At 40.0% G+C, this 27326-nt stretch overlaps 1 protein-coding gene across 1 annotated transcript; it reads left to right on the plus strand.

Annotated features, from left to right (window-relative positions):
• Positions 1 to 5489: 5489 nt before the first annotated feature.
• Positions 5490 to 24499, plus strand: LOC135200275 (uncharacterized). The gene is made up of 8 exons (XM_064228763.1): positions 5490 to 5609; positions 6373 to 6487; positions 7138 to 7255; positions 9578 to 9721; positions 22445 to 22645; positions 22889 to 23050; positions 23529 to 23700; positions 24007 to 24499. The coding sequence occupies exons 1-8, from the start codon at positions 5501 to 5503 to the stop codon at positions 24240 to 24242; spliced, it is 1257 nt and encodes a 418-aa protein (XP_064084833.1). The 5' UTR covers positions 5490 to 5500; the 3' UTR covers positions 24243 to 24499.
• Positions 24500 to 27326: the final 2827 nt, after the last annotated feature.

Here is a 27326-nt window from a genome sequence, read left to right on the forward strand (position 1 = left end):
GATCCTAGCCTCTGTATAAAAATATTACCACCCCAGAATGGAGTGTGAGAATTAAAATCACCAAGAAGTAAAAATGGAGGAGGAAGTTGATCAATTAAACATTGAATGTCCCCAAGAGTGAACCTACATCTTGGGGGAAATAAAGAGAGCGAATTGTGATTTCACGGTCAAAAGTAGCCCGGATAGCAATCTCTTGACGCTATGTGTTCAGGAGAACAATAAAATGTTACAATGGTTTAGTAATAATTATTGCAACACCATGTTTATGGTCCTCGTCAGTGTCTATCATGAGTTTGGCATTATGCCATCAAGTCAAAATATATATAGCCACTAATTTCTTGTTCTAAAGATGAGGAAAAGCAATAGCACTGACTTTAAAATATAATACTGTAATGCCATCACTACTTTCCTGTGCACTCAAGCTCTGCTCATAAGAAACACAAGACTGAAAAACAATTGAAACAATTCTCTACCGCACAAGAATAAATAAGCTCAGACAAAGCAGTTGATCAACCAAAAATTAAAATTTTACATGCAAACAATAAAGTAAAAATCAAACAGAAAGGACGAAAAACAGAAGGTGGTAAACATTCCTGCCACACTCCTCTACTACTATACATTTGAAATAAAAATAACTTTGGTACTAAAGATTTGTAACTAAATAAGGAAGAAATTTTCCAAATTTTGCTCTTAAACAAATCTTAGGGGTAATATTTCTCACCTGAAGTGAAGAGCACAGGTTAAACATGCTTCATATAATTTACCAAGGAATGACAAGAGTGCATAACAAATGAAAATAAAGGTAAACGGGTTCTTAAACCACTTCAAATAAATTAGGGCTATAGATCTCATGGTTTAGACCTGGATTGTATACTGTACCCCATAATTTAGTTTCTTGGAGACATACAACCCCTGGATTATACTCATGCAGTAATACTTTTAGAATTTCTGAACGAGTCCTTACTCCCTAACAGTTCCATGGTAAATGTCCAGATTGAATTTTTAGTGCTAGGATCTGCCAAGGGAAATTTTACTGTAACCTGTACTATTTCTTTTTATTTATTTATTTTCCTTTTGGGACTTTATAAGTTTCTTTAGATTTTCTCAAGATATGTGTCTTATGATTAGCTCCATTATGTTTTCTTATTAGGTTTTTGATACGGAGCAGAGTGGAATTCAACTACTATTTTCTTTTTATCCAAGGAACTTGATTCTTTGGTTGTTCCAGGGGCAGAAGCATCCTCGATGTTGGCTTCACTGTTGTTTGTTTCTTTGTTTGTATGGTGTTTTTACATTGCATGGAACCAGTGGTTATTCAGCAACGGGACCAACGGCTTTACGTGACTTCGGAACCACGTCGAGAGTGAACTTCTGTCACCCGAAATACACATCTCTAACCCCTCAGTGGAATGCCCGAGAATAGAACTCGCGGCCACCGAGGTGACAGGCAAAGACCATAACAACCAAGCCACTGAGACGCTTTTACTGTTGTTACATTTTTTTTATGGGGTTTGGAAATCATACTTTGAGCAGGTGGAGGAGAGGATGAAGGAGTTCTTGCTCTCTTTGTACCTCTAGTCTGTTCTTGTTCCATTTCTTCAAGGGTTTCTTGCTGCAGAGAAGGGACAGACACAGGGAAGATATCATCAACTGGAGATGAGTCTATATAAGCAGGCACATCTTCCTTAAAGAGGGGTGCTTCAACCCTAGCAGGCCGGTCACCTAGATCAGATGACTGGGTCTTAGTTTCAGGAGTTCTTGCTTTTACAGCAGGTAAAGGTGCTACATTGACGACTTGAGTTTTTATAGGGGCTAACTACGGAATTCAGAGCCATAGCACAGGTCTTTGTGTGACCAATTAATTTGTTGCGTAACTAATGCTTATATTTACGGCGTTAGCCTTAAATACAGCTGCATCTTCATATTTATATTGGCTGCACTTTTTATTGGATGAGGTATGATCCTGTTCACAATTAATACATTTTGGTTGTTTCGAACAAGGACCATGTTCAGGAGCCGAGCAATTACTACAAATTTTATTGTTTTTGCAGAATCTGGATGGATGACCGGATTGAAAACAGTTGTAGCACTGCAGAGGTTTTGATAAAAATGGTTTAACTTTGACCCCTCATTTCTAAAATTGACATAATTTGGTACATAGAAGTCCTGAAAAGTTATAATGACCATATTTGCCTTTGGAATTTTTGTTACCTTCCATATGAAAGTTGGACTAATTTCTAATATTTGAATTTCCGTCAATTCACAAGGGTCTCTATCAAATACTACTCCTTTTCCATAACTGAAACTCAGTGTCAGCATATATGATTAGATCTTTGATATGGCGTAAATAAGGACACAGCCTATACCAAACCTTGAGGTGTTACCCATATCAATACCCAACCTTCTTTTGGATGTATTTGTTAAATTTGTAATAATTGTAATTTTCTTCCCTAGCAGATACCACCAACCACACTGGAGGTTTGGGAGATCTTTCAAAAGTGGTATTGTCCTCCAAATTTGGCCGAGACACTTTTACCCATTGTGATTTACAAATTTTGATGTTATTAATAGTGCTGCTGGCTTTGAGTGCAGCTTCATGTTTTTCAAAAGTTACCCATGCTTCCGATTTTCCTTCATTTTCATCAAAGTTCATTCTTAACTCTTATCTTACCATAACTAGCAAACGAAAGAGAGAGCGTTTTGTAGTCACATTCCACATTCCAAGGGGATGTGCTTTACATGTAATACTTCCAAATTATCCACTGTGTTCCCACACTGGCGAGTTTTCAATTTGTGACGAATACCCTGAGAGGTGGTACCACCAGTGGCGCATTCCAAATCCATGGTCAAGTTCACGCTAAGATTTATCATTCGTGTCGAGGCCTTGTCATAGATCGTCATCTGTGCCAAATCATCATCAAAGGGCCCAGGGGTACTAGAATGCTTCGAGTTACTAGTGATGAAGGATAGGATAAAAAAAATGAGAAAAATTAAACTTTAAAATATTAAGAAGATACCATTAGCCTTTCATGAAGTTTATTCATCCACCAATGGCATAAGTGGAAACCGACTCTCAAATATCCACGTCCCTACCCTACCCACAGGGGATGGCATAACATGATTACGGTGGCAGATGTGTAAGCCAAACCCGCTCGCTAGGACTGAGAGTATCACAAGATTACAATCATCCCCACCCTAATCACATTATGGGCAAACCGGAAAGAATGCAGAGAGTCCTATCCCCAGAATCAGACACCCTGGAATCCGTAGTCCAGCCCTGAAGAATAGTTCCGCCCTTGAACTATCAGTCTGATATCTCTTAGGTCCGAACATTATCAGGTGGCTGATGATCCTACCACAGTTCCCACTATTTAGCTTCGGATATAAACCCTGTCAGGTCAAAATAATTTTACAGAAAGTGGAAAATTCCACAAAAATTATTCCAAATATATATATATATATATATGTATATATATATATATATATATATATAAATATATATATATATATATATATATAATATTATATATATATATATATATAGATATATATATATATATATATATATATATATATATATATATATATATATGTGTGTGTGTGTGTGTGTGTGTGTATATATGTAATGATGTATGGGACTCTTGGATTTGAACCCGGGAAGAAATTCCGGGGGTTGAAGAGCCCCCTGTACCCCTCACCACGTCAAGGTGGTCCTAATTCGAGGGGACGCGGCAAAATATCTGTTGGTTAATTGTAATGGGGGGCCTAATTCATGAAGCCAATAAAGTGATGTATACAACAGGGAGCAAAGAAAGTATTTGGGAACGAGAGGTTTTTAGACCTTTTATCTCTTTCGTGGGAGATTTACAACTCTGACACGGCCGCCCAAAGCGGCATGAGCCCATCTTGGTTCAAGGTAAACACGATCTGACAAAAGAAATCGGTTATTATTTCGTGTATTTGTTTTCATGAAAGAAATAATATATGCATATGTTGTTCATTATTATTATTATTATTATTATTATTTTATTATTATGATTATTATTCTTATTATTATTATTATTATTATTATTATTATTATTATTATGTATTATTATTATTATTATTATTATATTATTATTATTATTTAACATGTGCAAGCATTTATAAGGAATACTGCTTTGAGGCCAAAAACTTGTGAAAAAGATGAGACACCGAGAAGACAAAAGAAATAAATAACCAGTAAATAAATTCATTTTCAAACCATTTATGCCACAATATGTGTTATATGCTAGCCAGTTACATTTCCATACAGATAAAAGAAAAAATTAGACCCTTCTGATAACAGGGAGCACTTTTGAGCAATTTCTGTGCTCGCAAATTGCCGACAGCTGAAAAATTATAGTTATGGTGTGCCAAAAGACATATTCTTCATGGTAAATTGAGGGGTATTACTGGCGACTTTCAACTTGATAGATTTTCACTGCCCTACAATCTTACTATCTTGGTAACTCTCTGATGGGGATTATGGCAGAACCCATTTATCTACAATGATTCAGCTGCGGCCATTTGCTTGGCTCATTGACTGCCCACCATAATTGCGAATGGTTAGTTTTAGGCAAGTGTAGCTAGTTTGTGAACTTTAAGCCTGGTTAGTTTACTGCAAAGCCAGGCTTATGGATTATGTTCTATTCATATTTGCATCAAAATCGAGTGCAAATCCATAATAGCAGAGAGAAACAACTTTCTCTACGCAATCAATTATCAACAACATTCAAATTAGTTACTGCATCCTTTTTATATTAAGAGCGAAGCACGAAAGAAATGCTAATTTGTCCTTGTAGATACAGAAGTATTCATACGCGTGGAACTGGACAGAGTGATTACAATCTTCCAGTTCGAGAGAGGAAGACAGCTTGAAAAGAAAAGAACAAAATTGACAAGCTGTTGGCCATGAAATAGATTTAATCTGGTGTTCAAATAAAATGCGCTTGTAACAGTAATGAGTTTCGTCTGTAGATCTTACTTTAGTTAATCGTTAAATAAGCTAGATATATCTGGTTGGTAACTTGATTCAATTATAATCTTAATGACAAAATTTAATAAAATGTTAAGCCTCAAGGTTTCACACACTAAATAAGTTAAAGTAATCAACATATTCAAATGAACATGTTAGCATAACTTGGTCAGTGTGCAACTGAATAAGCGGTCTTTAATTAGACCCATTGTGATTTACTAATAAGGTTTGTTGCAAGTTTCAGTAAAGCCTGACATTGTACAAGGTATGGACGCTAATTTACGTTTAATCTTTCTCATCTATAAAGCTCTCGTGACTGATGTGTTTTAACTTTACCTTTAGATGTTATTTATTTTGTGCAAAGAAGAAAAGTCATTGTATAACATTACCCCGTAGTCGGGAAGGAATGGAGGGATTTTACATAATAAAAAATCTGGATTATGTGATGGGAAATGTGTTATCACTTAGACACTGATAAACATATGTATAAAAGTTGGGCTCCCAATGGCCGGCCAGTCTGTCTTGTTTACAAGAACTGGGTTAACGATGGAGGCGAGAATTCTACACATTGTCGTCTTGTTAGGATTTTTCACTGGATCGCATTTCGCAAAAGGTAAGTAAAAACCTAAGCTCATTTTGCAGATAAATTACAGAGTAAAGGTTTCCACGGCATTTCCTTTCTTTTCAACCGCAGAAAGTGCAGCTCAACATATCATTAATGAGTGGAACTTTCAAACGCCATGCTATCTATAGTTAATGAAGTTATTTACGGATGATTCATGCCTTATGCAACGTATTTACAGCATTAGTATTAAGCCTAACTATAGTTAATGGTTCCTATATTATACAACAAAATGACCTTACAGTATTAGGATTAAGCCTGACTGATTCGTTAACAGATAGGTATATGAAATTGTCCGTCATCTGTCTCCTTCCCAGGTGATATCATTTATATAATCTAGCAGAACCAGAACTCTGTTCATTTCATTTGCACCTTACGAAAGTTGAGATAAGTATATAAACGTTGTATAACTACCCCATGTTAATTAGCAAGTTTTTTCTTTTTAAGAATTAACGTAAGAAAAAATTCGATAGACTTCAATTTAATGATGTAACAATATAATATAATAATAGCCATGGATAGATGGAACAGTAAATAAATGAAAGCAATAATAGCTAAAGAATTTGATGGCAGGCCAATAGATGACAGTACCCGCTAAGGAAATTGAAAGTACCTCGGCGATAAGCGGCGAATTTCCATAACAAATAAATCTTACTGGACAAGTGGATCTCTCTCACAGACGATCCTTATTAACGCACAAGTCTCCCTGCCAGGTGATTTGCACGAACAGGTGACTCACAATTCTCATTCACAGGCGAGGATTGCGTTTGGGACAAGGATGTGGACTATCCCGAATTTGCTCCTTTGATCCTTGACTCATCCAACGAGCTGGTCCGGCAGGTGTTGGAGGGAGACAAAAGAATGATCAGGTAAGACGAGGCCCACCAAATGAGCCAAGAGGTGGCCAGTAGGAGGACCTAAGGAAATCACCATGGAGGAAGCAGTGAGTTGAGAAGGAAGGAAATAAAGAAACTTTCTGCAAAAGAATTAGATTCAGGATTTCTGTGACGGGTAAAAGATTGGTGGACAACACTGCAAGGCTTTGAAGTCTGAGTTCTGCTGACTGACGCATGATTCAGTAGTAGATGCTTTCATCAATGACATTTAATCATAATTGAACACTGGGACATTGTAGGCAATTAAGGAAGCCAAATCAGTCTTGATCGGTAGATGGAGTATATTCTGCAAAGACAAGGTAATCAGCTCTAATAACAGTAACTGGATAAGCAAACCCACCGTCCTTTAAGATTTAAAAAAAAAAGAAAAAAAAAAAGTTTCCTCTGAACTAAAATAATTCAAAACTGCTGAAGACAAATATATTTGCTTGTTCTTTATAAAGGCGTGAGCTAACATTTAAGATAAATTCCTACATAAAGATCAAGAAGTAATAAAATTGTAAAGACAGGCTGGTGCGTTAGATTAAAGGGTCTTAATTTCCCATCGTAGGCGTCGATGACCCTTGTTGTTTCACGTCAACGTGTTATAACGAGTCAGTCATTATGAAACATATAATTTTCAGAATTACGTCTGGCAGCGACCTGACATTAGCCTGTCCAGGCACCGTGATATCTGCGCTGGGACTGGAATCTACAGACGCTACTTGCCTGGGGGGAAAGCTACTTAGTATTGAAGGGCAAGTAAGTATACCGGTATGAGCGCTAGCAACGTCATCATAAGTGCGAATGTGTAGTCATCGCATCAGTAAGGTTACCGAAACTCAGATGATCAATGAGAGTTCATTAAGATACGTTTCGTGCCATCCAGACACATCATCAGTCTGTAATATAAAAATAATTCACATTTATAAAATGTAAAATTAAAGTTTACTTGCTAATTTGAGAAGAAATACATAAAAGAACTACAGTTATTCATAATACTTAGTTGTTAAGAACTAAAAAAACTAAAATTATTTACAAGGTGACATTGAAATTGACGAAATTTAAGATTAAACAGGAATATTAACTTTTACAAGGCGAAGGATAAGAAAGGAATGGCTGTAGGACCGTCGTTTTCCCAGACCTCGACTACGCCAAGAAAAGCTGAGTAGAGGATTGACTTGAATTGAGGGAATTGATGATTTGTCTGGATGGCACGAAACGTATCTTTCTAAACTCTCATCGCACTTCTGAGTTTCGGTAATCCCACTGATGACTATATATATATATATATATATATATATATATATTATATATATATATATATATATATATATATATATATATATATAATATATATATATATATATATATATATATATATTAAATATATATATATATTATATATATATATATATATATATATATATATATATATATTGGAAAACAGCAAGGTCCATATAAAACATCAGAAAATCCATTGTTTACTCACAAGAAGAAACGTGCATCAACAGTCTGTAAATACAAAACAAACACATTAAAAATATTATAAAAGGCGATATTAAAAACCGGTGATAGGAGTTCACTCTCGACGTGGTTCGGAGGTCAAGTAAGCCGTTGGTCCCGTTGCTGAATAGCCATTGGTTCCATGCAACGTAAAACCACCATACAAACAAACAAACAATAACATTAAAAACATATAAAATTATTAATTTTATAAAAATCCTAAACGTTAATTTTACTTAAAAAAAAAAAAAAAAAAAAAAAAATGTCTCAAAAATTGTGTATATATTGTAAAGGATAGCCCCAGTGCCTAACAACCTGTTAGAGTAGAGGAGGAGGAACGAAATACCAAGACTATTATACACACACACACACACACACACATATATACACACACTAGATATATTATGTATATATATATGTGTGTGTGAGTGTGTGTGTGTGTATAAATTATATATGTAAAGAGAGTGAGTGACGAGCACCGCACGCTCCCTGCACATACAAACAGATACCTGATTATGCTAATAAGGTCAAGTCCCGTGGGATATTGTCCAGGTGAGCGAAATCAGGTGTTAGAAGTCTCCGAGTGGATGTGGAAAAAATATTCATGATTCAGCTGATAATAAGGAGATTACCTTGCTTATTTTCATCACCGTTTAAGAACTTGTAATTCTTAACCGTACATTTTCCAATTCCAGGATATGTGCATCCATGGTCAAAGATGAGAATATACAAGAGAAGAAAAAATTATTAAGGAGTTTCTAATAATATTTTCAGGGGAAGAAAGGTGAAACTGATAACAGGAATAAACGTCGTGGGTAAGAGAAAGTTCAGTGAGACAGCTGTGTTTAGATGAGAAGAAACTGTTGTGGTCGATAAGCAACACTGCTTGAATCACAAAAAATCCTCTTGGCGGAGATTCTTTTCATGACAAGTTTGTGGTTTTACTGCCCATTAGTATATTGATAAAGTTCACTCTTCTTCCTCTTGTTCTGCCTCTTCTTCCCCATAGGGAGGTAGTGCCGTCAGTGCATCTCACGTGATACACTGTAGGCATTACTTGAGGGCCTTTGCAGCGTCCTTTCGGCTCCAAGCTGCAACCTCTTTCATACCCTTTTACTGTACCTCCGTTCATATTTTATTTCTTCCATCTAACTTTCCATCTTCTCCTAACAATTTATTCACACTGCAACTGCGAGGTTTTCCTCCCTTTACACCTCACAAACCCTCTTACTGTCAATTTTCAATTTCCCTTCCAGCGCCGAATGACCTCATAGGTCTTAGCGTCTGGCCTTTGGTCTTCTTTTTCTTCTTCTTAGCTTTAACCCATTTTTATATGGGGCCACCGTTGTGAATGAGTCGTCTCCATCGATTTCTGTCCTGTGCATCGTTCTCGTTAATGCCTTTCCAAAACATATCTTCCCTTACACAATCACGCCATGTCTTTCTTGGTCTTCCCTTCTTCCTTCTACCCCGCACTTCCATTTCCATCGTATGTCGTCCAACATGATGTTCCTCTCTTCGTAACAGGTTTGGCCTTTGGTCTAAATTCTGTAAACTATTCCTCTTCTTCTTCTTCAGGAGTGGAACATAGTAGAACTAGGCTGCAAGAAAAAGCCCCGCGAGACAATACACAGAAATATGGGAGTCTGCGGTCAGGACGAAACTGGAATTTACGAACTGATCGGCTTCGACATCGCTCACACGGGATATTTCTATGAATCGGTAAGTGTTATGCAATCTTTATTTATTTGTTTATTTATTTTCATTTTTTTATGGAGGTACTCCAGTCACCCATCTTTGGTCCGCCAGGCTGGGTCCGTTTAGTCTGTTGTTTTGAGTTTACAGTTTTCTTGAAAAACCCGGCCGTCAGTAGAGCACCATAGCCGTGTGCAAGGTGTGTCTGTGTGTGCGTGTGCCCGCGTGTTTGTGTGTGTGTGTGTGTGTGTGTGTGCATGTGCTTATATAATCAAGTTTTGTTGGTTTTAACGTGTCTTCCAGTCTTTGACCCTTAGTGTTTGGGACAACTTATTGAATAATAATAATAAAACTAATAATAATAATAATAATATTTATTTCAGCTCAGGACCATATACATGGAATATACAATACACACAATCTAGATAGACACGAGACAAAATTATAATCGGCAATATCCACACAGTTGCTGAAGTAATGGTAAAAATAGTAATGATATTAATGGTAATGACAGCAATAATATTGGGAATAATAGTAAAGATATTGAAAACTGATAACAATTAAAAAACAATTAGGTGGTTACAGAATCCAGGTCCAGAAGAAAAAATACGAAAAGTGAAAAAAAGCAAATCTCAAAATCATAATAATAATAATAATAAAGGGGCAGGCACCATGGCAGAGGAGTTTAGGTCATCAATGGACTGGCTAAGCAACATTGGGGCTGGTCAGTCGTTGGATGGGTGACTGCTCTCCTCAGCGTTGATTCCTTGGGAAAGGATGTTAACCACAATTTCCTCAGTCTACTCAACTCTGAATAAGTACCTACCTCCGATTGGGTAGGATCCAGCTATGGGTTAAATAGCAAACTCAGCAATGATGGAACGAAACGAAAGATTAAACGGCAACGGCATGGATGGAACCTCTGGCAACAGAGGAGCTTCGTCCGGCAGACAGGTATACAGCCCAGTAGAAGGGGAAGACTGTCAGGTACTTGGAGGTCGTTGTCTAGCAACTGACTACCACAACGACAGTAACCACAAAACAGACTGGGGCTGCAAAGGCAAACCAGAAGAAGAAATGGTGAAGAGAAGAAAATAAGGAAATACGGAGATGCTACATCAGAAGCAACCCTACGGAAGGAGGAAACAGAAGAAGATTGGTCAACATCTGGAATGAGAGAAATAATTCCGCTCAAACAGAACAGAGGCTGGCAAACCAAGCAAGGAACATAAAGAAAAAGAACTGGCTATCTACAACTGAAAGAGAGGAACTGGAAAGAGAAATAACACCCAGCAAAGACGACGAACTAGGAGACGATACCACAGAAGACGACAGGAATGATGAGCTACCAAAGAACGGCACACGCGGAAACACCAAAATAGTAACAGAGAGGACGGAATGGCTGGAAATGATCAGACAGAAAGATATAGAAAGAAGAAAGATCCCCTCCATGAAAGCCTAAAACCCAAAAAATTAAGGGAGAAAAGTTAAGTTAATGAAATAATGAGCCCAATACACAATACCAGTATCACAGAAACAAATAGCCTGGCACAGAACTCATGGGGATATCAACACCAACACCACCATCACAACCAACCCAACAGAAACTAGAAGCAAGAAAACAAGAGAGGAAGTGAAGGAGAAATACAAAGTAGAGGCAAAGGGACTAAACAACACAACAGAAGATATAAAACAGAGGCTTAAAGCCGAAGCACATGAGATCCAACTGTACTATATGAACAGGAATAAAGGATACCAACAGAACAAACTTTTCAGAACCAATCAGAAAAGAATATAAGCCAACTAAGAGGGTAAGACAACCACCAGAAAATTACTGAAACTGAACCAAGTAAGAGACTCGGGGAAAACATATGGAGCAATCCGGTATGCAACATGACTCTAGAGTCATGCAACATGACTCTAGAAATTCACGGCAGAAGAAATGGGGAGAATAAAACAAAGATTCACCAAGATCACGACAGACACAATCAGACACCAACTAAAGAAAATGCCAAACTAGAAAGCCACAGGTCCCGATGAAGTCCATGGACACTTGCTCAAAAATTTCAAGCCCCTACCCACGAATAGCAGAACTACTCCAGCAATGTATCACAAACCACCATGCACTCAAATGGATGACCACAGGGAGAACATCCTTAGTACAGAAAGACAAGAACAAGGAAAATATAGGAAAATGTTCCTTGGTCAACACTCAAAAAGGGAAAGTGACAAGGATTGTAGGGATAAAACTACCAGATGGGAATAGCATACACATAGATGAGACAGGATACAAATACCTGGGAATAATAGAAGGAAGGAATATAAATCACCAAGAGATGAAGGACACGATCAGGAAAGAATATATGCAGAGACTTAAGGTGATACTCAAGTCAAAACTCAACACCAGAAATATGATGAAAGCCATAAGCACATGGGCAGTAACAGTAATCACATACAGCGCAGGAGTAGTGGAGTGGACGAAGGCTGAACTCCGTAGCATAGACCAGAAAACTAGGAAACACATGACAATACACAAAGCATTACACCCAAGAGCAAATACGGATAGACTATACAGAACATGAGAGGAAGGAGGGAGAGGACTTCTAAGCATAGAGGACTGCATCAACATCAAGAGCAGAGCACTGGGGCAATACCTGAAAACCAATGAAAACGAGGGGCTCAGGAGTGCATGGGAAGAAGGATTGATAAAAGTAGATGAAGATCCAAAAATATACAGAGACAGGAGAATGAAAAACAGAACAGAAGAATGGCACAACAAACCAATGCGCAGAGAGTACACGAGACAGACTAAAGAACTGGCCAGTGATGAAACATGGCAATGGCTACAGAGCGAAGAACTCATGAAGGAAACAGATGGAATGCTAACAGCGGCACAAGATCAGGCCCTAAGAACTAAATATGTTCAAAGAACGATTAATGGAAATAACATCTCAGCCATATGCAGGAAGTGCAATATGAAAAACGAGACCATAAACCACATTGCACGTGAATGTCTGGCACTTGCACAGAACCAGTACAAAAAGAGGCATGATTCAGTAGCAAAAGCCCTCCACTAGAGCTTGTGCAAGAATTACCAGCTAACTTGTAGTAATAAGTGGTACAAGCACCAACCTCAAGCAGTGATAGAAAAAGATCAGGCTACGATCCTCTGGGACTATGGTATCAGAACAGATAAGGTGATGCATGCAAATAGACCAGACGTGACTTTGATTGTTAAAATCAAGAGCAAAGTACCACTCATTGATGTCACAATACCATGGCACACAAGGGTAGATGAGAAAGCAAGGTAAAGTTTATTAGATGAGAAAGCAGGAGAAAAAATTTATAAGTATCAAGACCTGAAAATAAAAATAAAAAGGATATGGATATGCCAGTGGAAATTGTACCCATAAACATAGGGACACTAGGCACAATCCCAAGATGTCTGAAAAAGGAACCTGGAAAAATTAGATACTGAAGTAGCTCCAGGACTCATGCAGAAGAGTGTGCTCCTGGAAACAGCACACATAGTAAGAAGTGATGGACTCCTAAGGAGGCAGGATACAACCCGGAACCCCACACTATAAAAACCACCCAGTCGAATTGGATGATTGTGATAGAAAAAAAAAATGAAGTTTTCATTATAAAACTAATATTGTAATACTTACCTGAACACCTGAATTAGCCCTGGTCACTGACCAGCCCGAACTATATCCCCACAGAATTACCCATAATTGGGTAATTTTTTAACTGCCAGCGCTACCAACGCTGCAGGTAAACCCCCTTCTACTGAGTTACCTGTACCACCGTTGGCAACGCTGTTGCCAGGACCACTAATCTTTGAAGAGGGGAGGAGGGTGGGAGTCATTCAGGTGTTTAGGTAAGTATTACAATATTAGTTTTATAAGGAAAACTTCATATTGCAATACATCACCTGAACACCTGAATTAGCCCGATTAACAACATTTACAAGGAGGTGGGTTCAATCACAATCAGCCCGACCACTTAAGCAGTCATGCGCAGGTAACTCAGTTTCACCTACGATGCATTGTTACTCACCTGTGTATTCAGATCTTTGGATGAGATTGCCGGCAGAGAGAGTACCTTGTGTCAGTTTCGTCAGTCAGGTCTCGTCTCTGTCTAGATGAGCTCCCATGTGGTATTCATTACCTCGCATGTGTGGAAGGAAAAAGGGGCCCTCCCATGTGGCTGCTAGGCCTCTCATGTATGGAGGAGGAGCTGCCTGAGCAGCTCCTTCGGGCTCTTTGTTGATCACCGCTGATGAAGAAGCACGCCGGGCGTGTCGTCATCATCACCGTCATCGCCGTCATTGCCGTTAATCCATGCTATCTGCCTACCTATTTTCTTTTTTTTTTATTGATGATGTGTACCGTTAATGAAGAAAAACAAATTGGGAAACAAAAAAAAACTTTTGCTAAGCTGCAGACCTCTGTTCACTAATACTCGATGTGTGAACTTATCGAACTACCGCATTAGCGGCTACAAAAGGTTCCAGCGAGTAACCCTCCATCGAAGCGAACTGAATGTGCTTAAGGTAGAAAGACGTGAAGACAGAAGCCGATTTCCAGGTTGCTGCTTCCAAAATCGATGACTGAATAGTTCCTTAGGAAAGCCAAAGAGGTAGCTATTCCTCTAATGGAATGTGCTCTTGGGCGAGAATCGCTGCTGCCGGGATCAGCAGGAACGTTACCTGAAGCCTGAGTAATAACTTCCCGTAGGAAAAAACTGACCGCATTCTTCGAAATGACCTTAGAGGGATTCCTCGGTGACACAAATAACATCCGCGGATGAGGCAAGAGCTTTTCTGTGCATGCCAAATATGTCTTTAGTGCATGGACCAGACAAATGCACACACATCTCTAGTTTGTCGTTTCCAACAAAATCCTCCAGAGAGGAGACTTTAAATGCTTTCGGCAGGGGATTGGTTTCCGATTCCAATTTGGCGACAAATTCCGGTACGTACGAGAGATAGACATCCCTACCTGAAAACGATACTGTCCTATATACTGCTTGTATCTCTCCCATTCTCTTCACTGTAGCAAGTGAAACCAAGAACAAGACTTTCTTGGTCAGTTCCCTCAGGGACAACTCTTCTAAGGACTCGTAACTAGAAGACCTCAGCATATTTAAAACTGCCACTAAATCCCAAGAAGGGCCCTGAAGCGGTATCATTGGCCATTCAATTTTGAACGACCTTAGGAGATTGTGCAATACCCTGCTGTTAGACAACTCCGGGAGATGAAACCAGAACGTACTACTCAGCATAGACCTATATCGCGTTATAGGTATGACAACTTCGTGTGTTTCCTGAGAAACAGGAGGAAATCCGCAATCTTCGCAATGGTAGGATGAGAGATACTATGTCCTTCCTTCCTACACCAGCTCCTGTACATTGCCCACCTAACTTGATAGAATTTTCTAGTAGACTTTCTTAGACATAGGGAAAGCTGGCGAGCCACTTCCTTAGAGCGCTCCGTACTGCGCGCCGCTCACTGGATAGTCTCCACGCAGCTAGGTTGAGCAAGTGCAGGTTCTGATGGTAATAATGAAAATGGGGTTGTCTGAGTAGATCTCTCCTTTTCAGAGGATCAGAGGAGGTTCCACTAACATTTCTAGGAGATCCGGGAACCAAAGTCTCTGGGGCCAAAACTGAGCTATAAGAGTCATTTGAGTCCCCATACTGCTTCTTAGTTTCCCTTATACCTGATGTATTAATCCGAAGGGGGGAAAAGCGTACACCTGTAGGTTGTCGCACGAGTGGAGCATCACGTCTGTCCCGCACGTCATGGGATCTGCTACCGGGGAGTAGGTTGGAAGTCAAAAATTCAGTCTTGTGGCAAAAAGGTCCACTGAAGCTGGACATCTCTTTAGCAAGAGCTGGACTTCCTCTTGTACTAACGTCTACTCACCCCCTAGTACTTCTCTTGACCGACTCAATGCATCCGCCAATACGTTTAGTTTCCCTGCAATGAACTGGGGAAGGAGAGAAACCCTGTGTGATTCGCACCACCGAAGTATCCCCTGTGCGATTATATCTAGCTTTGCTGACCTTGTTCCCCCTTGTTTCCTCAGGTGAGCCAATGCCATCACGTTGTCCAAGAAAAGCGCTGCCACTTTTCCCCCGACCAACTCTGAAAACTGTGTTAGTGCTTTCTCTACTGCTCTCAACTCGCGGTTATTTATCGATTCCTCCCAATCCAGATTCCTCCAAAGGCCCTTGGCCTGAGTTTCCTTTAAGGTTGCGTCCCAACCTTGATCTGAGGTATCTGAATATAGATGAACGTCCGGAATCAGGAGGGCCAGACTTACGCCGGGGGTAAGATGAGATTCTTCTGACCACCACCGAAGATTCTCTAGGCAGGAATCGTCCCAGATTACCACTGTGCTTTCTTCCCGAAAGTCCCAAAGATTCCTGAGACATGCCTGCTGAGAGCGCATCCAGAGACAAAATCCAGGAACAATAAGGGAGAGAGAGGACATCCTCCCCAACAAACTCTCCATTCTCTCACTGGTTGAGCCCTCTGTGACCTGAAGCTTTCTATTTGACTAAGGATAGAAAGCACTCGCTCTTGTGTCAGAAAAGCCCTCAAACGACGAGTTTGAATCGTCATACCTAAATATGACTTTACTTGTGATGGTGAAAGGGAACTCTTCTCTAAGTTGATTCTTATTCCTAACTTTTGACACAGTTGTAACAGAAACTCCCTTGCTCTTAACGCTTCCTCTCTCGATGAAACCAGAATGAGCCAATTGCCGAGATACCTCCTCATTCTGAATCCCCGACGATGAATTATCGCCGATATTGGAGACATTACCATTGTAAACACCCGAGGTTCAGTGGTCAGCCCGAAGCAGATGACTTTGAACTGGAAAGTTCCGGATAGACCTGAGAATCGAAGGAACTTCTGAGATTCCTGATGTACAGGAATCTGGAAACGGGTGTCCTTGAGGTCCACCGCAATCATCCAGTCGTCTCTCCTAACCGACCTCAGCACAGATTGGGGAGTTTCCATGTGGAATTTTGTAGAAACCACCAGTTGATTGAGACCCGACAAGTCTATAATCAGTCTCCATGAACCTCCCGCCTTGGCGGTCACGAAAATCCAGCTGTAAAACCCCGGCGAAGGGGAAGCAGGTTCTATCACTCCCTTCTCTAAAAGTGACCGAACCTCTGCTGCCAAGGCCATACCTCTGATGGGGTGCGGTGAATAACTGGCTAGATGAATAGGAACATCGGATAGGGGAGGTACGGAATGGAAGGGAATCTTGCATCCATTCCACAGGACCTCCACAACCCAACACTCTGTGCCCCACTTCTCCCAGATGTTTGCGAAGTGGTTCAGACATCCTCCTACTGGTGCCGACGAGGGCAACATCTCCTACTTGCGATAACCCCTTGTCGCTGCTGAAGGCTTCAAAGTTACCGTCAGGGAAGCCTTGGCGGAGAAACGCACCTTCTTAGGGGACCTAAGATGGCTCAAGTATAAGTTTCTCCTCTTCTTCCCAATAAAGGTTGTACCGGCCGCTGCGACATTTGTTTGATGAGCCAATCCCACGAACACCGATGTGATCAGATTATCGAAAAGGACCGGATCTGATGGAATGAACCCGTCTCTTTTCAAGAAGCCCATCAAGCCTGACAACATCCACATCGAGTGTGAGAGAGCTTCGGACTGGTTCCAAAATGTGTCCTCCAAAATGGTTGCTTCTCTCAAGGTGATTCCTACCTGTCTAGACGACGAAGGAACTTTCGCCAAAAGAGCCTCCACCGATTCATTCAGGGGAACTCTTATACCCAACGAAGTGTTACCCGCTACTCCATACACTTTCTTCCTGGGTGGAAGTAGAGAAGAATCCTGCCCACCCGAACCCACTATAGAAGTCAACGTCCGCCTCTCTCAAGGACTGCTCCACCCGACCAAACCAAGACAACTTACAGGACGTGCAAGGTATTGAAGGTTTTGTGGAATATAATTCCTTGAACATTGCCTGAATAGGGTGTACTGGATCTTCCACCACTCTCGACTGAGGAAACAAATCGTTAATAAATTGTACCATCCTTTTATATTCACTTTCTCCCACTTGGGGAAAACTCTCTTCCATGATAGGGACTTCTTCTTCCAACGACGCTTCCCTATCTGGATCCTCCGATCGGAGAGGAGCAGGACAAGAGATAGGACAAATTTCCAATTTACCCGACTGCAAAGAGGGGGAACTCAATAAATCCCTATACCTGGAATCCTGACCAATCAATCCATGTAAAATCCCCGCACCAACTGTAGCTGGTTATGCCAGAACCCTCTCTCCTAGGGGAGCCGACGCAGTTCGTGGAGTTGTTGCACTGACAAATACTGGGTGTTCCGAATCGGAAGCAAACCTCCCTGGGGCTGACCCCCCTTGGTGTGAAACATCCGCATGGATCGTCTTATCCTGAAGACCTGATGACAAATTCGATGCATAAAGCGCCGCTGATCTACTCAAACCAGAATGCAAAGGAACTGAGGTTGAAATACCTGCGTTTAACCTCCCCAAATACCCTGAGCCAACACCTGAGAACTCCGAAGCCGCAACACCTGCGACATTACCTAAGTTCCTAACCGCAGGGGAGCCTGCTAACGTGGAAAAACTCGCTCCCGGAATGAGATCACTTGTACCTGAGCGAACCATACCAGTACCTAACACTGGAGTAGCCGCAATGCCAATACCAATCATATCACCCAACGTTCTATTTAGACAGGGAACCGCCACAGCAGTCTTAAGACCAGAAGAATCACCCAATGTAGCGGTTACATAAGAATTAGAAGAGGGAATCCCTGTTCCCATAACCCACACCAAACCAGCACCAATACCATAACCCTTAGAAAAGGAAACCGCCGCACCCTGAGAAAAGTTTGGGAAAGACATCGAAGGAGAAGAGAAAAAGGGAGAGGACATACCTGGTATAATTACCGGAACCCTTACTGAAGAACTCGGGGAGTACGAGGGCCCCGCCCAGCAAGCTTGCAATGACAGCTGTGCTAAAGGAGCAGGATACGCCCACCGGATCTGAAATGCCTAACTATCCATTTGCCAGACCCTCCACTTCTGAACGAGGGACCTCAGAACGGGACCCCTTCGGGAACGAACCACCCGGGGGAAGCTGTCGACAGGTTGTAGACGAAGCTAAGGCATGCCCCAAAAGAGAGGAGTGAGGAGGAACTTGAGAGGTAGAGCTTGTAGATAAGGAGTGGAGAGAAACATTAGGAATAGAAGGAAAAACAGATGTAAAAGGAGATGGAGAAGAAGAAGAAGACGAAGAAGAAGAAGCCATTCTTTTAAGTGAAAGAAGGTATATAGATTCCCTTCCCCCCTGATAATCCTGCAACATATCACCCGAAAACTCGGGGAAATTCTTACTGACATGATCCCGAATGTCCGAAAAGCCTAAATGAAAGCACTGTCTAACCAAAAGTCTGTAATTCTGAGACAAACCTAGAATATTAGCATTATACTCTGCCAAGTTAAATGTTATTTCATCAAATTGGCTACCACCAGCCCCTGAATCTGTAAAAGAACCCGCTGGGAAGGAAACTTTAGAAGAAGAAGGGATGGCCTCAAAAATTTCAACAGGTCTCACTTCCGATACTGACTTAATAGACGACTTAATATCCTTGTCCTTCGGAAAACACGAGGACGGAAACAGAACTTCCGTTGGATCCAATGCCGATCCTGTAAAGATAGCCGAATCTGAACCCGAAAGGCACTGCTCTAGCAGCTTCTAATCCTTAACCTCTACACTAGGATCCAACAGTCTTAGTCTCACCTATTGCTAATTCACACTTTTTACTTACGCTTTTAGGGAAAAGGGGGAATTCTGCTGCTGACACTGCCTGCTCCGCACCAGGGGGACGGCGGATCCTACTCTTTGGGCTTGCGGTTCCCCATAACCCCCGGCACCTGATAGGGCTGGTTCTGGAACAGGCAGGGTAGCTGAAAAAGAGCGGTTAGAGTCCACACTCCTATTATTATCCCTATCCTGATTCAATTTTGTCAACAATTCAATAAAAAGACTAGTCTTACTTGATGACAACTTATCCTCTAATTTCTTGAATAATACAGCTTCTAAACTCTCTTCTTCCACTTTCTTGGGTTCTGTCACCCTACGCTTATTCTTCGATGCTAGAGTTTTCCTATGTTTTAAATAGTTCTCCATCTGGTCCAATGACCAGTCCCTACACTCCTGACATCTCTGTTTAACCCCACACTGTACCTCCCTACAACTAATGCAACGTGAATGTCTGTCATGTTTCAGGGTACTCATCCGCTTCTTGCAGGCAATACAAGACCGATGAGCTGCCCCATCACCTGCAAGGTTGTTCTGGAGTCGTAGCAGATGAGGATGGCTTCGAAGGTGCAGCCGGGGAAGTTTCTTTCTGAGGTGTGTCCATGATAGAAAAGTCCAATCAACGTTTTAGTCAAATCCAAAATCCAGAGGAGGTCCAGACTAAAGACCAAAATCTTCGCTTGAGCTAGGAAACGTCCTAACGCTCGAGCGAACAAAAAGCAATTGAAGGGAGAGCGCTCTGCCGGCTGGTCCTGGCAACAGCGTTGCCAACGGTGGTACAGTTAACTCAGTAGAAGGGGGTTCACCTGCAGCGTTGGTAGCGCTGGCAGTTAAAAATTACCCAATTACAGGTAATTCTGGGGGGATATAGTTCGGGCTGGTCAGTGACCAGGGCTAATTCAGGTGTTCAGATGATGTATAGTAATAGTAATAATAATGATGATAATAATAACAGTAACAGATTCTGCAGATGACACTTCAATAACTGCAAAAATAGAGAATAGATATACACAGCAACTCAGGCCACCTATGTGAAGGACGATAACACCATTTATGGCACAGTCATCTCATTATCCCATCTTTCCTACAATTTAGATCTTCTTGCCTCACTGCTTAGGATGCATTGGATAAGTGAATTGCTGCAATTTCCCAGTCGAGTGATCAGAGCGGACATTATTCGCCTAACAATGATTTTTAGATTATCCAGGCGGTTTTCTATGAACATCTATGTGGCAGTGTGGTAGTGAGGTGTGTTGGTGAAGCATCTCAGAATGCCAATGTGTACAACGGTGATACATCTCATGGCCTCTCGGGTATAGTTCTGTAGCAGTATGATCAGAAGAGCAGCTGTTTTTGTGTCTCGGAGACAAAAGGTAAACCTTTTTGCAACCATCTTGCCAGTTGCACATAGTTAGCAACGCCTCTGTTATGTGTCTACCATATCTTATAGATTGTCCACTGGATCCTGGTGGTTGTCCGTGATGACTTGACCCAAATACAGAAATTCGTGCATGAATTCCAACCAATGATTTCCGAGGAAAATTTGTGGTTTTGCAATATGCTTAAGTGATCTCAGGAGCAGCAACATGCACTGGGTCTTGGTTTCGTTGTATAGGATATTAAATTCTTCTGCATATCTGCGTCAAGTGTCACTTAGTTGCTAGAGACCTTGCACTGATGGGGAAAACAGAAACCATATTGTCGGCATAACAGAGGTTATTGTAGTTTCGTTATGGAGCATCTGATTGGAGATGAGTTTAGTTTGACTTTCAGGGCATCAGTGTATGTATTAAACAGGTACGGAGAGAGAATGCCCACTTGCTGGAGCCCGTTTAGGGAACCAAAGTTGTACGACAATACGTTACCCCATTTGACATAGAATTGCTGTATGACGAACCAGCAATATAAAATGCCAAATAAATATATAGATGTGCCTCTTTTGTTGAGCCTCAGGAAGAGCTTCAGGTAGTTTACTCTGTCAGATGCTTTTCTCACATCTACAAAACATAAAACAAGAGAGCTGATGATACGTATAGTTCAGCAGTTCTTTCAGAAAGTAGATGCAGGTGTCGGATGAGTGATTTGCTTTAAATCCAAACTGGTTGTCAGTAGTGTGTAGAAAGGGTATCGTGTTAATCATAGGTGTAATTTCTATCATTTGGTAGATTTTCTAATGGAAAATATAACATCTGATTAAAATATACTAGCATTGACGAGACATTGCATAACAGTAAGTTATGTGCTAGATTTTATTCATGTGAATAAAATCTAGCACATAACTTACTGTAACTTGCACTGAAAGCGTAAGCTTCGCCTTATAAAAGTTGTGTCGTGCTTTTTTATGCAAACTTCTAGCACCTTATGTACGTAATTATGATAATGATAGTGCCCTATTAATTTCTTAAATTCTTCACATTTTTTGGATACACTTGTCTCCACAAAGCCTGAAATCCAGAAGCAAGACTATGAAGAAATTCTGATGTCTGTAACAGGATTAGACACCCCCATCTAGAATATCAGAACGAGGCCGCGTTTCTGACCACGGTAACACGACAACATTTTGATGCTATTGATGTGGGTTCGAATCCTCCTGCGGATATAAGAATTTCTTCACAATCTTGCATTTGGATTTCAGGCTTTATGGTGACAGGCACATCCCAAAAGTGCAAAGAATTTGAGAAGTTAAGGGGGCACTGTGGTTACTACAGTGCAGACACACACCCCTATACACACACACATATATATATATATATATATATTAATATATCTATATATATATATTTATCTATATATATATATATTTGATAATATAATATATATGTATATGTACAAGTTCCTGACACCCATGTGTGTGTGTGTGTGTGTAATAAAGGCACGTATTCATCAACAATACTTTGCTCATTCAGGTTAGAATCTGCTTTGAGCCGGTAAGCGAAACGACGCTGTTCACGGAAAACATCATACACGGAGCCAGCGTGTCTGCCAAGGACATCGAGCCAAGCCGCCCATCCTTTAAAACTTCCACTGGATTTTTCACGGTCTCCATGGCAAACGTATATTCTCAAGCAAGTCAGCTTGAACTTATGAAGACTCTTTTGAAAGATGATGTAAGATATATTACCGACCGTTTGTTTTTTGTCGTAACACTATTTAGCACCTACTACATATTCACTGCTACAAGGGAAAATATCTCTATTGACGCAAAGTCAGTCGATTGATTTATTTTTGTCCAACTGAGGTCATTGTCATCTTATATAAACAACAATAACAACACCTAATCATTTTCTCTTGAATATTTTGTAGAGTACTTCCTTAGTAGTAACATAAAATTAGTATCGCTGTTCCTCCAGGCATTAGCAGAGTCCATCATCAACCCTTCTAAGGAGTTTTACTTTGCCAAAGGACACATGTCTCCTGATGCAGACTACGCGACAGAACCTGAGCAAGACGCCACGTACTATTACATCAACGCGTTACCCCAGTGGCAGGCTTTCAATAATGGAAATTGGAAAGTACGTGTAGTGGTCTTTTCTTTGCCGATGCTGATCAAGTTTCTTCTTTTCACTATAGAGTAATAGTTATCTAACGTCCAGTAAACATTTCAAAACAGAAAAAAGAAAGATTTAAAGATTGAAATAATGAAGCGTAACATAATTCTGTGCCCAACATACTTTAAAACGATGAAATCAAAATATCAAATTGACATAGTATGGACACAGTCTTGTAATGGGCAAAATGTGTTACTACTTTCACTTAGATGTAAATCTTATGAGTCTGCTATTTTCAAGACGGCTTTGACTTTTTTTTTTTTGAACATGTCACGACAAGATTAAAGTCATGTGTAGCATTGCCATTACCACAAACAATGGCTAAGAATGTATAAAATTTTTCGTTAACATATTGTACAGGTCACAGATCTTTTCCAACTCGTGAGAAAATATACCAATTCAGGTTAAGTCAGCCCTCTATAAATATTTATTGTCCGTATAGCACCTGGAATACGCTGTCAGAGACCTGGCCGAGATGCATGGCACCGACCTGACCATCTACAGTGGTGGTTGGGGAATTCTCGAGCTCAATGACGTCAATGGGAACCCAGTGGAAATCTACCTGGGCCTTTCCGGAGGCGAGACAGTAGTGCCTGCGCCTGCGCTGACCTGGAAGGGAAGTCGTTCCTATTCCCGTCTCCTTTTTTATATATATATTTTTTATATATGATTATTATTATTATTGTTATTATTATTATATTTTACCCCGTCATGAGAATGAGACGATTCCTGTGCATCGTCTCAACTGTTCGTGAGAGGCAAATTGAATTCAGTTCAGTTTCCTTAGTTCTTTCAAGCTTAAGTTTTCCTTTGCAACAGCGACTGAGAACCCTCGATTAACGCTCTGTCTCTGAGAATAACCCATGAGAGCAACGAAACCGCATTTTGAATTGGATTTTTAATGGCTTTGATATCCACGTAGGTTGTCTACGAGAAGGAAACAAACCGAGCAGCTGCTGTTGTCGGCATAAACAACCCTCACATCACCGAAGCGCCTCCACATCTATGCGAAGACCTGTGTTCCAGCCTCACCTGGCTCGACTTCGATTTCGGTGACCTGGGTCACGGATACACTTACTGTTGTACTGTTGCCGATTTGAGGGCAGCCATCCCTAACGTCCCAGACTTAGGAGATGTAGATCTTCTTGACCAGTAACTGGGATTTAATTTTCACAGAGGGACGGTGTTAATCAGTATTTTGTCAAGAAGAAAACCCGGCAATTGAACCAGAATGTATCCTAATGTAGAATTTTTTTCACAGTTCTCTTAATTCGTTGATAAATTATCTTAATATTCTTGACAATAAATAAAACTTTCAAGCGAAGAGGCAACATATGCTATCACAGAATTGATATTGACTTTCTATATTTCTGTAAACACTGCTCTCTCTTGTGATAAAGATATTTCTCTCAACTCCGTCTTTTCTTTTCTCTCCTCTCGTGTTCGAGATTATATATATATATATATATATATATATATATATATATATATATGTATATATATATATATCCTGTATTTCCACAATGGTCCCCTGTTGAAGTAATTAAGTATATAAGAGATTCTCACGTGAAAATCAGAGGAGGTACCAGGACTGGATGGATGGATTATGAAATTTAGGGACAAGCCCAAGCACTGGGACCTATAATGGTCATTCAGCGCCAGGTACCAGGACTCGACTTTTATTCTAAAGTCATCTTCAGGGTACTGAACCGTTTTTCAAGAAAACAACATACACAAGAAAGGAATATGAGGTCACAGATAACAATAAACCATTCAAGAAGCTACTTAAGTATGTAAATAAACATTGTTCAAAACAAAAACATACTACAAATCACAGTACAAAATTATTTATTTGTAAGATATCTCGCAGCTTGTTTTATTTTTGAATCATTAAAGAATGAATAAATGATTTAGAGGTTATATGCCATCGTGACAACTATGATCATTGAGGCCAAAATCAGTTTTAAATATCAAGGATTAGTATGAAACTAATTGAACTAAATATAATGATTAATATAAAAAAAATTGAAATAAATATCAATGATTAGTATACAACGAATTAAAATAAATACCAATGATTAGTATAAAACAAATGAAGACCAGCTTCAACCACAAATTTAAAAATGCCACTGGCGTCATAAATCACATCTTCTCCAAGGATCTTGGAAAGAATGTAGTACCTGCCATCCCCACCAACAGCCTCGGAGAGGTACCGACGACTAAATTCCCCAAGACTGGGGCATTCAACCAGTAAATGCATAACAGTCTAGGGGACTAAACAGTCCCCAGAAATGGCTGCTATTCTCCAACCATAAGATAGTTTTGAGTCAGTCGAGTATGACCAATTCTTGGTCTACATAAAGCAGTTTCCCATCTCCTGGGCATGTCACCATACTTCCTAGGAGATATCACACTAGTAATCGCTTTCATTTTATTTGTGTTGGCCAGTTCCCATCGTCCTTGCCAGATGTTGAGAATGATAACTCTAATTTGTGGAAAGAAGACTAAATATAAGAGGATATTTCCTTGGAAGTAACTCGGCTGCAGCCTGCTTAGCTAATTCATCTGCCTCTTCATTTCCCGCACACCCACAAGTGCTGGTACCCAACAGAACATAATTTGAAGGAACCTGCTCTCAATAATATGAATCCATTGCAAAACTTTTAAAACTAAAAGGGTTGAAGATTTAAAAGTACTAAGTCCTTGCAGAACACTGAGAATCAGAGAAAATTACAAAATCTCCTTCATCCAAAAGTGCTATTTTCTCTACAGCTACCAGTATACAGAAAATTGAGCCGTGAGAGGAGGAGCACCTTTACAATTAAAATATTTATTAAAAACTCAAACTTAAAGATTTGGAGCCATTAGTAAAGATGGAATTACAGCCACCGTGTTCTACAACATGTTCCATAAAAATAGAGTGGGCTTCAACATCTGATATTCTGTCATATCTTTCTTACAACCAGTAAATATTTACAGAAATCTACCTTTTGTAAATTCCAAGGAGTTATGGGCACCTTAAATGGAAGTACTTTGTCCCTGGGTATATCTGAATTCATTAGAATCTGTTTAACCCTAAACCCTTAAGGTTGAGGAGATTTAGGGCGTTTCATAAATTCATTTCATTACTTACAGCTTTAAAAGTCGAAGAAACTGGGAGTCTTTGCAGCTTATACCAATTTCTAAGCATAAAAGACTGGCTATATAGATCCAATGGTAGCTCTCCAGTATCAACTAAGAGACTCTGAATCTGTGAAGTTTTAAAAGCACCTGTAGCCAGTCTTATACATGCATGGTACGCAGAATCTAAAGCTTTTAGCTGGCTTGGAGTGGCAGGTGAATAACTTTCATAGCCAAAGGAGAGCTTAGAAAAAATCAGTGCTTTATATATCCTCAAAAGAGTGTTTTGATCTGCACCCTAGGATGTATGTGCCAATACTTTCAAGATGTTCATAGTGTTACAACAAGTATTTTTAAGAAGTTTCAAATGGCCGGACCATGTCAATCTTTGATCAAATATTAATCCTAAGAATCGTGTCTCTTGTACACAAGGGATGCGCTGACCTTTGATGTACAAATCAGGATCCGGGTGTATCCCTCTAATTTGTCAGAAATGCATAACAACTGTTTTACTAGTAGAGAACTTGAAGCCATTCCTGTCAGTCCACTCAATAATTTTGTCAATTGCTAGTTGTGACTTCCTTTCAATCATCGTCATTTTTGCTCCAGTCACAGATATAGAAAAGTCATCAACAAAAGATTATGAAAAATGTATGGGGAACAACAAATGAGACAGTATTTATTGCTAGTGCAAACAAAGTTACTCTCAGCACGCTTTCCCAGAAAGTGTATTACCAACCCTAACATAAAAAGAGAAAGAAAAAAAATGCAGAGTCAAAAAAGCCTGAATAAACAAAGGTAAATCCCCTCTCAATCCTGCATTATAAATAGCATTAAGAATACCACATCGCCATGTGGTATCATAAGCCTTTTCTAAATAAAAAAAATACTGATATATGATGCTGCTTTGCTGCAAATACCCCACATATGGATGATTCCAAACGAATTAATACATCATTTGTGGAATGCATCTTCCTGAAACCACATTGGGTGGGTAATAAAATACCTTCCTTTTCAAGGTACCACATTAATCTTGCATTGGCCATCTCCTCCATGATCTTACATAGATAAGAGGTCAATGCAATTGGTCTGTAACTGGCCACTAAAAACTTGTTCTTAC

This window comes from Macrobrachium nipponense, chromosome 26, assembly GCF_015104395.2.
Source record: "Macrobrachium nipponense isolate FS-2020 chromosome 26, ASM1510439v2, whole genome shotgun sequence".
Classification (NCBI taxonomy): domain Eukaryota; kingdom Metazoa; phylum Arthropoda; class Malacostraca; order Decapoda; family Palaemonidae; genus Macrobrachium; species Macrobrachium nipponense.